Source organism: Dipodomys merriami, unplaced genomic scaffold, assembly GCF_024711535.1.
Source record: "Dipodomys merriami isolate MVZ:Mamm:240054 unplaced genomic scaffold, mDipMer1.0.p SCAF_6, whole genome shotgun sequence".
Taxonomy (NCBI): Eukaryota; Metazoa; Chordata; class Mammalia; order Rodentia; family Heteromyidae; genus Dipodomys; species Dipodomys merriami.
The window spans coordinates 59,117,334-59,133,328 of NW_027206179.1; the positions used below are offsets into that span (position 1 = coordinate 59,117,334).

Here is a 15,995-nt window from a genome sequence, read left to right on the forward strand (position 1 = left end):
AGGAGGCAGAACAGGGATAATTCTGTGATTGGCCATTTTCACAGGCTAGAGGTAGTCAAGAGCTGCAGCTGAAAAGTAGCATTATTCATATTAGCCAGGAGAGGGGGATGTTTGGTATTTTTGTGGTATGCACTGTGACCTTGTTTTTGTCTAAGCTTAGACAAAATTATTAAGTTTTTTTGTTGTTTTGTCTCACATCCTTATCCTATGATCCTGACTGATGTCCATTTTGTTTTTCTGTTTAATGTTCAACATAGAAATGTTATGCTTAGCTATGAATTTCAGTCAAGCTCGAACACAGAGCCTATATGCAGTTCAGGCCAGTACCCAAAGGTCATAACCACTTTTTTTTTGTCTGATGCATTTTTTTAGCGAGGTAAACAGCATCATAGCTATTAAAATGCAATTAGAACGATTCAATTTTCAAAAAATGCTAAGCTTTTCTACAAGTTTTAACATAAAGCAGAGCAAAGACTAACTAGGGAGAAAAAAAGTTGAAGTTTAATTAGAATTGACATTTTTATAATTATTTGATATGATATTCAACAGGCAAAAACTATACTTAGGATACATGAGTTATAATGTACTTCCAAATCACTTTAGCATTTCCTAAACTTATAGCTGTAAGTTTTATTAACTGTATGAGTTTTCTACAGTCTCAATTACTTTTAAACCACGTTTACTCCCTTCTTGAACATGTAAAGGATCACTATTTGGCATAATAAACACTGATAAATCCTGATAAGATAATTAAACTTAAAATCTTGACATCATTCAGAAGAGTCCAAATGAATTTGAAAATCTTTATGTTTGGAGTAACAGGATATTCTTTTCAAAAAAATTAAGATAAAAATACAATCAGGAGTAAATTTTTATAATCATTTGTATAATTGATAAAACTGTGGGAAAAAACTCCCAGTGTGAACAACTGAATATGCAGCTAAAATATCTTACTATTCTAAACTATGGCATTATCAATTTTAAAGAAAACATTTTCCTACAGAGTTAAAATGATGTTTTAAATCTCAAAACAATCTAAAATAAATTACTGACAGGTCTAAGGAAGTTGGAAGTTTGTTTTGAAAACCTAGGAAAGCTTGGATTCTTAAGGAAGCTTCAGTATTTATATACGTGCCAGTAGGGAGAGCAGTCTTAGAAAAATACTATAAACATTCTTATATTTCTATTGTCTAGAATAGCTCCATGTGTTTCAGGCACAATGTCTTAAGGGTAAAGACGTCATAAAATATCTCTAGACAGTTTTTTCTTTATATGAGGAATATTGATAGTTGTCCGAATACATGATCTGAATAAACATCCTCTGAAATTTTAACATACTTCACTTTCATGGAAATAGGAGAGGAATTAGGAATGGATAACTTAAACATTTCAGAAAATGTACCTTAAGAGTAAAGAATTTAATTTCAGCACTCTTCTCTCTTCATCATGCTCACACACACAATGTTTCCAAAATGTCCATTAAAAACAGTTTATACTCTACTCAAGAAGTGGCCTTTTTATTTCTTTGTGACATCTGAATATAATCTATTTTAGGACTGAGATTAGCAATAAGCCACTTATCCTCACAGCTTGCTGTTTTTCTGAGATGGTTATTGTAGAAAAAAAGAGAGATGCTTAAGAACACAGAGTGATCTTTTTGAGATTTGTGCAAACTTATGGTTTCAAAGCCTAAGTCTGTTCAATCTGAAACAAATGAAAAAAAAATGAAGACCTCTTACAAGAAAAAAGTAGATATTGTAAGCATATTGGCTTATTTAATGTGCTCACAGTAAATAATTTTAAAAGTACTGAGAAAAATGAAAATTTAAATAATCCACTATTATTTGATATTTGTTAATTTCTTATTTTTATAAATAATGATGGAATGGACAATAAAAATATAAGACAATCTGATAGGCTCTAACTTAAACCTACATTTATGTTTTCTAATTTATCTGTTCAACTGGTAATTTTTAATATTAAAAGTAACCAAAAAAACTAGTGCATATCCTATAACAGAAATTAGCAATTTTATAATAGAAAAAGCTTAGATAGCATAGTCTAAGTAAAATAGCATTATTTTCCAAGACAAAAAATGCTGGGAAAAAACTAGCAATAGATCTAATATTAGTGTGATAATTTGCTGTCTTATGATTTAATAGGTGAGTGAGTTGAGATTTGTGTTTCTAGTTATATTACATTTAGTTCAACATATGGAATGCATTTTTCACCTTCTGGAAAGGTCTGACTCTTTTATGGTACTAGGATATCATTTACTGATTGGAAAGAGTATATTCCTACTAGAGTAGATGAATGAATGAACCAGACGATGATTTAAATCTGTAGGACTAGCATAATTGTCTTTGTACTCCAGAATTTGCCTTTCTGTCCTCATTATTTCCTGGAAACACCTTTAATTCAGGACTTACAATATATGTGCTTAAAAGTATTGTGAAATAATTTGGCACAAACTACTTGAAGACAGGGCACTATTTTCTTCATTTAATACAGTACCATCACATATGTGCAATTTGTGTTTACAGAACTGAATATAGGAAATGACACAGAGCACACTTCTGGACCTATCTCACAGTAAAGAGCCACTTAAAAGTATAGGTTATACCTTGAATGTTTTCCAGAAATTCCAAGGTCTTTAAAAACATGTAAGAAGCTGCATTTTATAGAAAACAAAATTTGAAACATACTAAAAGTCATTCAGTTATATTTGGTCATGCTAACTAGATGATAAACATACTACATTTTTAATAAAAATGACAGAAGTTTATAACTTCCATGCTTTTCCTAGTACATAGGCTGCATCTGCTTTGTAAATAAGATGTATGGAGCCATTTACCTCAGCACTCAGATATTTAAGTTGGTTTCAGTAGAAGAGAACATAGTGATACATTATTACAATGTAGACTTTATTATAGTATAGGGTAAAAATGATAAAAGTACAGGAGAAAATGATGACATGTGGGAGAAAGAGCTTAACTAAGCATTGAGTAAAGAATTTTAAATGAGTTAATCTCATTTATTCCTCTTAACCATCAGGTATTTAGCAAAGGTCATACAACTAGTAAGTGGCAGAGATAGGATTTAATGGTTCCTAAACTGGAGTTTTTAACTACTATAAATTTTGCCTCTTACCAAGAAAGGGGAAGGAGCAATTCTTTGGAAATTCATAGAATGATGAGACTTCCCATTTTTGAGGGGAATATAAGTGGGATAGGATGAGGATGATGACAACTAAAGTGAGCTGTGACGATGAGTAAGATACAGACAGGTGGGTGTGAGGGGATAGAACTGTAAGCAGGGAAAAACAGTCTGATCAAGCACATAGTTGCAGGGATAAATAAGCACAAAATAAGTCTGGACAGATTGAGACTCATGAAATGGTAAGTTGAGATTAAAAAAAAAACAACCACACACACAACCATGTAGTTTTCAGCATTAGACTTTTTAACAGTAATTCCGGAGATTAGAGCTGGGAATTTCAATGCAGAGTAGCCATTACTTGCTTTTGGTGGTTCACTGATTTTTTGAGGAAGACAGTTCAATACACGTGTTTTTTTTTTCCCTAGAAAAATTCATCTGACCACATTTGTCCATCCCAACTGTATAATACAGTTTTCTTATTTTGGAGAAAAACTAAATTTTGACATTTGTCTTGATACCTTCCTAAATGAAGCATTTTTCTGCATTTTCATTTATCCTTACCTGTTTTTATCTCTAGTTTCAGGAGATCATCATTCTTCCTGGGTAAGTCAATTACCTTCTCTTTCTGAGCTTTTGGTCCTTGCTTCTTCTGCCACTTCAAGATCTTTTCCTTTATCTCTAAACTTGCCTTCTTTCTTCAAGTCTGAGCAATAGCTTCTCTCTAGATCTCTCGCTCGCTCTCTCCTTTCCCTTCCCTCCCTTCTTTCCTTTCTTCCTTCTGTGTGTGTGTGTGTGTGTGTGTGTGTGTGTGTGTGTGTGTGTGTGTGTGTGCACAGTGCTTGAACTTAACTCTGGCTCTGTCCCTGAGTATTTTTGCTCATGATTACCACTCAATCACTTGTGTCACAGCTCTACTTCTTGACCTTTGGTGGGTAATTAGAGATAGGCATCCCAGGGACTTTCCTGTCTAGACTAGCTAGGGACCTTAATCCTCAGATCTCAGCCTCTTGAGTAGCTAGAATTACAGGCATATCACCATTGTCTGGCAACATATTCAGAATTCTTCAAACACATTTAACTGAAGATCTGAACTTACACATCTTTTCTCATTACCATATCTAACTATTTAACTATGTAACTTATCATATTTAATTATATTAACATATTTAACTACAGATCTTAACTTACAGATCTTTTCTCATTACCATATTTAAAAATACTTGTGTTCCATAGACCACCAGGTTGAAATTGTTGAGCCCTTGACCTCCAGAGCACAGGAGTCTTTCTTGGGCTTTACTGTTTGACTTCCTTCTTGGTATCCCTGATGGCTCTATTCACTGACTGCCCTTAAACCTCGTTCCACAGGGGACCTGACATTTCCTTTTGCTATTTGCTCCCTATATTCTCATTTTCTTTAAGTGATCTCTACGGTTTTCATTTTGAACTTCCAGCCCTACTTAGCTCTCAAATTTCAGATCTTTACATCTTTTGGAACATTTTGCAAATGCAACAATCACAATTGAACAGATCACTGAAAACAAAAACTTTAATCATATATGTCGGCCACTTAATGTCTTGCCTGGAATAGGTATTAGATATTTATATATGTTTTGCTTAGATAACCTCATCCAACTATAGCAAAGTGGGATCTGACATCAAAAAATAAAGGCAGTCCAGATCTTGCCTTTAATGTATAGTTTCTGGCATTTTTCTCTTGCAATATATTCTTTTGTCTTTTCTTTCATTTATAAATAATGTTGGTAATGCTTACTTTACTGATACGTTATCCCACCAAAGAGTTGCAATGTTAAACAACAACAAGGAAAAAACCCAAAACACTAATGTATTAGAATAACAAAGGGTTTTCAGAACCAAAGAAAGAAAAATAGTTTACAGTCCTGGCTCATGAATGAGTATTCTTCTAATGGAACCTAACTTTCTATATCTTAAAATTAAATACAATATGTAAGTCACAGAGTGGTAGCACTATTTATGCCTGTAGTAATGTTTTCTCTAATGAACGCTTGATTCCCTTTTCCAAAAGCCCTATTCCCTGATTCACTTTTACCTTACTACTTCTTTATCTTGGTTTCTAACTACTCAGAAGGATGAGATCTGAGGATTATGGTTTGAGGCCAGCCCCAGCACCCAGCAAGAAAGTCTGTAAGACTCTTTTCTCCAAATAACCAACAAAAAGCTAGATGTGGAGCTATAGCTCAAGTGGTAGAGCACTAGCCTTTAACACAAAAGCTCAAGGACAGCTCCCAGTCCCAGAGTTCAAGTCCCAGGACTATCATGTGCGTGCACACCCACGTGCGTGCACATCCTCCCCCCCCCCCACCACAGAGTAGTGATTTAATAGAAATAAATCAATGGAATTTTTGAACAAAAACACAGAAATTGGTAATTTTCTGATCAATAAATCTGCTTAAATATTTTGTGTGGAAAATGTCTAAATATTTAGACAGTAAACCATCTGTCTTCTCTTTGCTGATAAAAGGTGTAGATTTGGTTTGTTGGACTGACAAGTTGAACTGATACATCGTAACTGTTATGACTGTTATAATCTGACATGTAGATTCTTGTTCCCAGAGTTGTTATGTATAAGTATCTTTTGCAGGCTGCTATTCTGCTCTGTAGCACCAAATTACAGAAATAAATTAAGAAAAAATTTAGTATACAAAATGATTGCCAGTCTTTTATATATTATTAAGTGTAGTAGTAGAAAAATCACTGATTCACATAATCTTTGAACCAGTGCCAAAGTCTGCCAGAGAGAAGACCAGGGCATTCAAGTGTATCAGTGAAAAAAATCAACAAAGAACGTCCATATCCTCCTCTCCAATTTGCGAGCATCCACTATTTGTTCACAAGAGGATAGATTTGTTATCTCCCATAATCCCTCTAAGAGTAACAAACATCATGATCCATAAATCTTCCACATACTTTCTAATAAATATCACATTATGAAAGCTTTGTCTCTTACGATAGAAAGATATCACCAATGGAGGGAAGTTGCTTATTGCCCCCATGTCAGATTGACACTATAAATTCATTGAAATTCTCTATCCTGATTAAAAAAGAAAAAAAAGTGTTTCAACTAGAGTGTTGTACAAGAACAGATCTCAAAATTATGAAACACTTGCTTAAAACCAAGGGTGGCTTATTATTAAAATAAAAAAGACAAAGAAATGTTATATGTGGTTTGAATCATGGTTGATGTCCAATAACCATGGTTTTAATATATTCTTTTATTATAGTTTAACTTACATAGTTAGGGTACCAGAGATATCATAAGTATTAAGAGTACTTTAAAATTGTTTTATACACTACAGAAGCCATGATTGAAAAAAACACAAAAGTTTGGAAACTCAGAAATATGTCTACAATAAAATATCAACAGATCAAAAGTAGGCTTGTAAAAGAACTTGTGAAAGAAATGGAATACAAAGAAATCTATATATGCAAGATAAAGCTTTTGTTTTTAAAACTTTTCTCTGAATTGACAGTTTAAGGTACAGGTTTAAATATTTTACAATCTAACAAATAACATTGTAAGAAATGAGCATGTGTTAATGTTGTATCTATGAGCTTTGTGAATTCTGTGTTTGAGGCTGCATGTGAACCCTTTGGGTTTACTATTTATGACTGGCAAAAAAACTTCCGAATTCAAAGAGAGAAAAAAAACTTATAAAGACTTATAAGGCTTTTTCAACATCAAATAGCTTTTGGGAAACAACATTTTGATGAGTTAAGTGTGAGTGAGTCAGGGACATATGGATTAAATTTCCCTTGAAATGCACATGAGTTTAAAAATTAAAGGGAAAAGTAAAATACATTTAGAGAATCCAGAATGTTTAAAAGATACCCCCCCATAACTACCAATATTAGGTTGAATTAATCCTAGTTAGACACTGTAACTAAAATTCTTAAAAATAAATGTGGAAGAATCTTAAAAGACATCCTAGTTTTGTCAGAGAAAGCATGCTATGCTCCCTTACCATGCTGGAATTGTGCAGCTTGGAGTAGCCAGCCCTGCCCTGGATAAGGAGGCTGAGGTCATATGCATCTTTGTCATGTAACCAGAGCATTCTCTCTCTCTCTCTCTCTCTCTCTCTCTCTCTCTCTCTCTCTCTCTCTCTCTCTCTCTCTCTCTCTCTCTCTCTCTCTCTCTCTCTCTCTCTCTCTCTCTCTCTCTCTCCCTCCCTTCCCCCCTCCCTCCCTTCCTCCTTCCCTCAATTCCATTGTTACTTTAATTTTACTATATTTTCCCAGTATTTTCAGACTTTTCTTTCTATATTTTGCTGTAATCTTTCTAGGTCCATAGTAGCATTCACTCTCTATATCAGCAATTTCACCTATGTCTGGATATTCCAGGTTAGAACTATGACAATATAAATTGTATGACTGATTTTTTTTAAGTTGTCTCATTTATTAGGAAGGTTGGTGCATTGCATACCACACAACTTCCTGGTTGTGTGAGTGACAGACAGGTAGGATAGCATGGTCCTGAGGGGCCACAGGACATTGCAGAGCAAGGAACAGTATTCTACAGTCGTTTAATTCCTTGGCACAAGATGTGAGAAAGTTAAGTAAATCAATGAGAAAGTCAAGTCAAAGAGAAAGTCAAGGAAAGAGAAGTAACAAACCTTAAGAAAAATTCGAATTAAAGTTTCCCTTTCTATCCATATTTTCATTATTTTACTTTGAATTAGTAGAATGATAATGATAAGAAAAGGAAAAAATTGATTAAAAAAATTGGTTTCAACATCATCCCCTCTTCAATCAAAATGCATCTTTTAAAGCTAAGCACTGGTGGTGCACGCCTGTAATCCTAGCTATTTAGGAGGCTCAGCTCTAAGGATCATGGTCTGAAGCCAGTGGAGGGGGCAGGGTGGGGGGTGGGGCGATGGGGGGTGAGGGGGGAGTGGGGGTTGGTCCATGAGACTCATATCCAATAAGCCACTCAAAACCCAAAACCCAGCTACATCTCCGCCATCTTCCTCCAGTCACTACTCTATTTTGATATCCTGCATCTTACATATACATATGTCTAGTCTGGGGAGAGGAAGGGGAATAACAAAATGCTGAAACAAGGACACAGGATGACCCATTGCAAAGAAGATACCTACTGGACAGTAGATTGGAAATGAACTTTACAACTTTGGACCGCAAGGGGGGAAAGGAGTGAGAGGAGTGTGGGAGCTGGGGGAGGAAAGGGATAGTGGGACAACAACAAGGAAGGGAAGGGGTAATAATGATTGACAAGTAATGTACTCATTGCCTTACTCATGTAACTGTAACCCCTCCGTACAACATCATAACAATAAAAAAAAGAAATGGACTCATTACCTTACTCATGTAACTGTAAACTCTCTGTACAGTGTCTTTACAATAATAAATGTATTTAATATAAAAAGAAAATATAAAATATGTAATTCCCAATGCCTCTAACTATAAACTGCTATTGATGCAACATAAACTTTATAAAACCCTTAAAGAGCTTTAGAAGCTATGTGACAATACTTAGTAATTAAATAGTCTTAAAAAATAAAATATAGTCTTGAAAAAACAAAAACAAAATCTACCACTTTCAGCCACTGTGGCTGAAAGTGGTAGAGGGCTAACCTTGAGCCAAAGAGCTCAGGGACAGCTCCCAGGCTCTGAGTTCAAGCCCAACCCTGGCAAAAACAAAAACAAAAACAAACCTAAAAATTAAGAGAAGTCAGGGAAAGGGAGGGTTGGGGGGTGGATGAGAATGTTGAAAGGGTTGACTTTGATCAAGATGCACTGTATTCATAAACTGCTTTGGTGAATGGCTATTCCTTTATATCACTACTTAAAGGTAATAACATGATACAAAAAAAATATTCCAGCAAAGAAAAAAAAAAGGGCTTAAAAACATCAGGGTGCTTACATCTGGGAACTGCAAAAGACATAATAGGGACTTCAGAGTAAGTCAGAGGGGAGGTGCTGGGACTTAGCATAGCCTCCTAACAGACTTCCTTATTTCCCTTTTTCTCATTCTTTTTTTTTTTTTTTTTTTTTAGTGCCAGTTCTGGGGCTCTACCACTTGAGCCACTGCTCCACTTTCAGCTTTTCTGGTGGTTAACTATAGATAAGAGTATCACTAGCTTTGCTGCCAGGACTGGCTTTGAATTGTCATCCTCATACTTCAGCCTCCAGACTAGCTAGGATTTTAGGCATGAGCTACCAGTGACTGCCTATTCTTTTTTAAATTTTACTTTATTGTCAGGGTGATGTACAGAGGTGTTACAGTTACAGAAGTAAGGTAATGAGTATACTTCTTGTCCAACAGTGTTACCTCCTGGAGTTTTCTCCCACTTTCCCTTCCTCCCACTCCCTTCCCCCTGAGCTGTAAAGTTCATTTCCAATATAGTGTCTTGTGAGTATCGCTGTTGCATTGGTTGACCCTTTTGTCCTTTGTCCCACCGTTTTGTGATCCCCTTTCCCTTCCCCAAATCAGATAAATGTAAATACAAGACACAGGGTACTAAAATAAAAAACAGTGTCAACAGGGGATTACAGGCTTGAGCTACCAGTGCCCTATTCTTTCTATTCTTAAGTCATATGGTTCAGGTTCTTTAGGACCTAAATGTGTGTGTGTGTGTGTGTGTGTGTGTGTGTGTGTGTGTGTGTGTGTGTGTGTGTGTCTGTGTCTGTGTGCATGCACTCATGTTTGAACATTTAATGCTTAGAAAAACTCACATATAAAATCTGCTAGGCATTGATGATTTATGCCGGAAATCCTAGCTGCTCAAGAGACTAAGATCTAAAGATATTAGTTCAAAGTCAGTGTTGGCAGAAAAGTCAACAAAATTCCATCTCCAATCAATTAGAAAAATGCTGGACTGGAGGCATGGTTCATGTGGCAGAACATTAGTTATGACTGAAAAAGATGAGAAGAATGCGAAGTCCTAAGTTTATGCCCCTACAGCAAAACACTCATACAACCATGTACCACATAATTTCTTCCCTGCATAATTATTTCCCTATCCTAACTACTCTTTTTAATTTTAATTTAATTTTTCCTAGTACTGATGGTTGAGCCCAGGGCTTTGTACATATTAGCCAACCACTTTACCACCTGGGCTATGAGACAGATCTCCTCCTTTCTTCTTTCTTCTTTCTTCCTCTTTCCATCCCCATATCTTCCTTTTTCTTTTTTTCTTTCTCTTTCTCTTCTCTCCTTCCTTCTCTTTCTTTCTTTGTTTCTTTCTTCCTTTCTTTTTCTTTTTCTCTCCCCTTTACTCCCTCTCCTTCCTTCCTTTCTTTCTTCCTTCCTTCCTTTCCTTCCTTTCTCATGTACACTTGGCATGTTTACTTACAACTGGCATTCTACCACTAGCTACATGTTCAGCCTGGCTCTTTTGATGGATTCTTCTATACTTTTCTGCTTGAGCTGACTTTGAACCAGTCCTCCAGCTGTTAGTGTCCTGAGTAGCTAGGAATGTATGCATGAGATATCAACATTCAATCTTGTTTTTGAGACAAGGTATTGACACTACCTTTTCTGAGCTTAGTTTTGAACTCATGATGTTTCTGCCTCCATTTTCTGAGTAGCTTGGATTATAAGCATGTGTACTACTATGTCTGGCTTTAACTTGGTGCTTTAAAATACGTAAAATGCCATTATAATCCATTGGTTACAGTTTTTTTGATTAAGAGGAACAGTAGTATCTTGACCTTATAAATGGGATCCTTAATAGACATTTAGGTAAAATGATCAATTAATAGATTTAGATTAATAAGATGAAGACTAACTTGACTAAATGTCCCTCTGTTATAGAAAAGTCAAGTGATGGACCCAGTTATTTATTTGAGTGAGTCAATGAGTTTGAAACATGTAATCTCATAATGAGTTAAGCTCCCAAATACTTATTTCAATAAGCCATTAATTTCTGGAATAATTAAATCATTATCTAAATTTTCCTATTTATTTTGTTAACCTTTTAACCAAAGGTTCAGTGGAGTCTTTTAAATAATTATGTTAAACTGCTTCTTCATGGTTCAAATGTTTATAGTATATAAGTCGCTGCTTTTAAGGAACCTCACTAAAAGCACAGAAAGAAAAAAAAGGAAACCTTTTCAATAAGTGACTTCATGTGGTATGTTAAGAATGATACAATCAAAATGTTATGATTTAGTTATTTTTTTTAAAGTCTTATAACCAGAATTTTGGAGGAAGTAGAGAAATCAGAACCTCACACTTTTGTTGATAAGAATGTAAACCCCTGTCAATCATCAAAAATTGAAATATAATTACCATTTTATCAATCAATGCCCTTCTTAGGCATATGCTCAAGAGAAATGGTAAAAAACAAAAACCCCTTATATTTATATAAAACCTTAATGTTCATAGGAACATTATTCTTAACAGTCAAAAGGTGAAAGTAATTTGAATGTTTACCAACCAATGAGTAATCTCAATGTTGGATATACATTCAATGGACCATTCCCTTTAGAAAGGACAACATGAATGTACCTTGACAACATTGTGCAAAACCCATTATTTACATGATTCCACTGATAAAACTAAATGTACAAAATAGCTGGGTGTCAGTGGCTCATGCCTGTAGTAATAGCTAATTGGGAGGCTGAGATTTGAGGATCACAGTTCAAAGCTAATCTGGGCAGGAAAGCCCATGTGTCTATTATCTTCAATAAACTACTTAGAAAAAGCCAGAAGCAGCACTGTGGCTCAAGGGGAAAATCACTAGCCTAGAGCAAAAGAAGCTCAGCAATGCCCAGGCCCTGAGTTCAAGCAAGCCCCAGGACCAGCAAAAAAATAAAAATAGAAAATAAATAAAAATAAAAAGTGCAGAACAGGGGCTGGGAAGGTGGCTCAGTGGTAGAGCGCTTGCCTTGCATGCTTGAGGCCCTGGGTTGGATTCCTTAGCACCACATAAGCAGAAAAAAAAAGCAGGAAGTGGTGCTATGGCTCAAGTGGTAGAGTGCTAGCCTTGAGCTGAAGAGCTGAGGGACAGCGCCCAGGCCCAGAGTTCAGGCCCCACGACTGGAACCCCCCCCCCACACCCCCTGCCAAAAAGAGCAGAACAAATACTTTTATACATATAGATTAGGGTTAGTGGTTGTTTAGGCTATAGAGAAATAGGATATGCAGTATATTTTTGGCGTTATAAAATGTTCTAAAACTGATTGGTGGTGTTGAACCTTTTCCTTTTCTTCTACTTATTTTTTTGTCTTTTTATTTTTTCCTAGTACAGGGTGGACTCAGAGCCTGTTTTCTCTTAGTGTGCTTGCTTAGCTTGCTCAGTGGGACTACACTTTGGCTTTTTGCTGGGTATTTTGAAGATGGGAATCTCATATACATCCCCTTCTGCCTAGGTTTGGAGTTAGAAAATTGAGCAAATACTCTATAGTGTTTATTATTATTTTTGCTGTAAAGGTGTTTTACTCAGGGCCTCTCTTCTGACTGAAACATGCCACAAACTTTTTTTGGTTACATTCTTTTCAAGGAAACTCACATTTCTGCCAGGGTCCAGGCTCAGACTGTTATCCTCCTACTGGTGACATGAGCCATTATACCCAGCTGACAGTGTTTTAAATGGGCCTTACAATGGGTGGGTTTTCTGCTACAAAGAGATGGGGAGAGCACAGAACAGAGATATGAAAAGGAACAAGTAACAAGTTCGACAAGAAATGTACTCACTACATTTCTACATGTAACTGTAACCCCTCTGTACATCACCTTAACAATAAAATTTTAAAATAAGAAATATTATAAACTAAGGATAAAATTTTAAAAGTATATTTCACATGAAGAAAGAAGACTAGACTTTAGTTTAAGCCTATGGAAAATCTTTTATGTTACTTGAAAACAAATGAATAGATGAATTGTTGGCAATGCCAGCTTACATGTAAACTAAAATTATTGTAATGATAATAAAGCATAGGGATAACTATCATCCTTATTAACTCAATGTTCCCTACTTAATAAAATGATTAACATTTAGAGCACAAGAAAGGAATCTAAATAAATTCCAATTTTGTTATGCAAAATATATCTCTTTTACCAGCATGATGCAATTTTGTAAATTGAATAACATTTTTAGTCTATTTGCATAAATTTAAGTTAATCTGAAATTCCAGTTACTTAAAAGTTATTTCAAGAAACAAATTGTTAAGTTTGAAGTTAACTGAAATTTTAGATTAGTATGTATTGTTATAGTAATTAATCTCAATATTTTAAATAAAATATAATTAGTAAATTTAAATATTTAAGCACATATGGAATCATATGCGCTAATCCATTTTGTTGAACTACTTCAAAGTAAAAATATCAATTAGAATAAATTGAATTAGGTGTTGTTAATATAATAATTTAATTGAGTGACATACTTCTAAATTGAGTAATTAGTAATCATACACATTTAACTTGCCTCTTGAGATGAACAGCTTTGGAAGAAAGGGAACTAAAAGTGAAACAGAAAATTGTTTGACATTTAAAGCTATAGAACATTGTGTGAACATTTGAACTTTATTAAAAGTAAAGCACTCCAAAGGAAAGTAAACATGAGAAAGAAGAATTCCTCACACCTTCTCACATACCCCATTTGGTGCCAGTACTGAGGCTTGAACTCTGGGCCTAGAGACTTTGCTTGGTTCGGCTTCTAATATATCTTGTTAATATTAAATTGATATTGATATATATTTCTTAGATACTTTTGATGGTATATTTTTAGACATAATTTACAACTCACATCATTAAATTAAATTAAGAAGGTAAATACCAGTAATTTTCATCTGTGAGATAGAAGTAGGCAACATTATTTTATAGAACTTTCTTAGACAAGTAATATGAGATTATATTAATATTTTATGTAATTTTTAAGATCTCTTGGACTTAAATTTAGATTCAGTTCTTTTGTGATGACAAAGCTTTCTTTATGCAGTACAGTGTTACCAGGTTTTTAGGATAAATTATGAATAGTAAAGAATTCTGGTTTATAATTAAGTTCTCAAAATGAATTTTATGTGACATACTTCTCTCACAACAGTTGGGATTAATAAGTATATCTGGCATGTACAAAATAAATTTGTGTATTCTTGTGCATTATGCAGATGCTTTCTTCATGGAATAGCCATCTTCCTCTGCTTTTCCTGGTTCACTAAAGGTTCTAAGCAGCATTTTGAGCTGCTCTTTAAAAAATGAACATTACAGGTTGATGAGGAATAAGCATTGTAAGACAGTTTATAATGTACTTCAGACACAAGGATCTCACTTAAGTATGAGTTGGGGCATGTATGGAAAGGGGCAGATCTGCTTCAAGGAAAATAAGGTAAAGGATGGGGTTAGAGGGGACATGGCAGAATGAATGTGTGTGGAATAGGGCAATCTTTATTTTCTAATATGAATTTTGTTTAACATTGTCACTGTTGTGATAGTCAAGATTAATAAACTTCCATTATTCTCAAATGTTTGGACTTAGTGTGTTTTTAAAGTTTTGTTTATAAACATAATTTAATATTGATATGTAGCTGCTACTGAAGGAGAGAAATATAAATGAGTTATTAGCATTTATTAGACTGTGTCACTGTCATTACAAGAAGGAGATGAGGCAAATTTGAATTGACTCATCTTGAATGGGACAAAGGACAAGACATCCTAAACTAAATTGTACATTTATGAAACATATGTGCTAGAATATTTGAATGAAGGAAGGCAACATTCTATCTAAAAAGTTCATGCATCCTGTTTGGGAATGAAAAATGTAAGACCATTTCTCCATTACTACTTTCTACTCCAATGCTACATGGGTCAAAATATAGAACTGAAGTAAGACAGCCACATTTTAAGATTCAAAATCAGAAGAGTGGGTTTTGTTTGGTTCTTGGTGTTTTTGGAACAGGATTTGTCTCATGTAACTCAGTTGTCCTTGAACTCATGATCCTTCTCCCTCCATCTTTCAAGTGACAAGGTTACAGAAATGTACCACAGAGTTGAATGAAAGTAGATTTTTTAATCCCAGGATCTAGGGTATTTTCTCAGGATTACTGAATACTCTGCAATTATGCCAGAGTTATCTGTGCATCTTTATGAAGTCATCTGCCTTCATTAGATTCTCAAATTTGTGTGAAACCAAAATAAAGGTTATCTTAGCCATACCCCATTTTGTCATTGTAGAGGCTGTACTAGACCTTATATCAGCACCAGGACTAGGTGAAACTGAGAGTGGGACGGTGAGAATGTCTACTAGGAATGGGGAATTAGCATTATGAGGCTAGAGAACAAAAGAGCAGTGAGGGAGAAGTAGCAAATTCCATGGTGATCTGGCCAAAGCAGCTATTCGTCATGGATTTTTAGTAGGTTAATAAGTCAAGGGGGATCTATCCTCCTGCTCAACCTCCCAATGACACCGACAATTACATGAGGACAGCTTACTCTATGTGTTATTTCTTCTATATAAAACATGGCTCTTTTTTTGCATAGAAAGTTGGTGTTCCTCATTTATTTCCAGTCAAATACACATTTATTGGAAAGATCACAATCCCCTAGAATATGTGATACACTATTAACACGATTGAGCATTATGACACTACTGTCACACATTTACTCATTAGGATACATTAATATATTAAAATGATTAATTTCTGTGTATTTATCACAACAAATAGAAAAAAAAGTATTTTAAAAGTTACCTGCAAGATTGTCAATTTCTTTCTCCTGCAGAAGACTGACTGCATCATCATCTCCTTCCAGCATGAGTTCTGTCTCTGCATTCTGGTTCACTATTGCCTGACTTCTGAATGCTTTCTTGGACTTCACTATATCTTCTTCTGTTCCTAATTAC

At 34.9% G+C, this 15,995-nt stretch overlaps 1 protein-coding gene across 3 annotated transcripts in view; it reads right to left on the minus strand.

The window, feature by feature from the left end:
* Nbea (neurobeachin) overlaps nucleotides 1–15,995 on the minus strand; it is a 536,577-nt gene that overhangs the window by 186,033 nt on the left and 334,549 nt on the right. For all 3 annotated transcript variants that reach the window (XM_070002976.1, XM_070002975.1, XM_070002977.1), the window contains one exon: nucleotides 15,844–15,987. In XM_070002976.1, coding sequence (XP_069859077.1) covers nucleotides 15,844–15,987 — 144 coding nt within the window. The remainder of the gene's footprint in view (nucleotides 1–15,843; nucleotides 15,988–15,995) is intronic.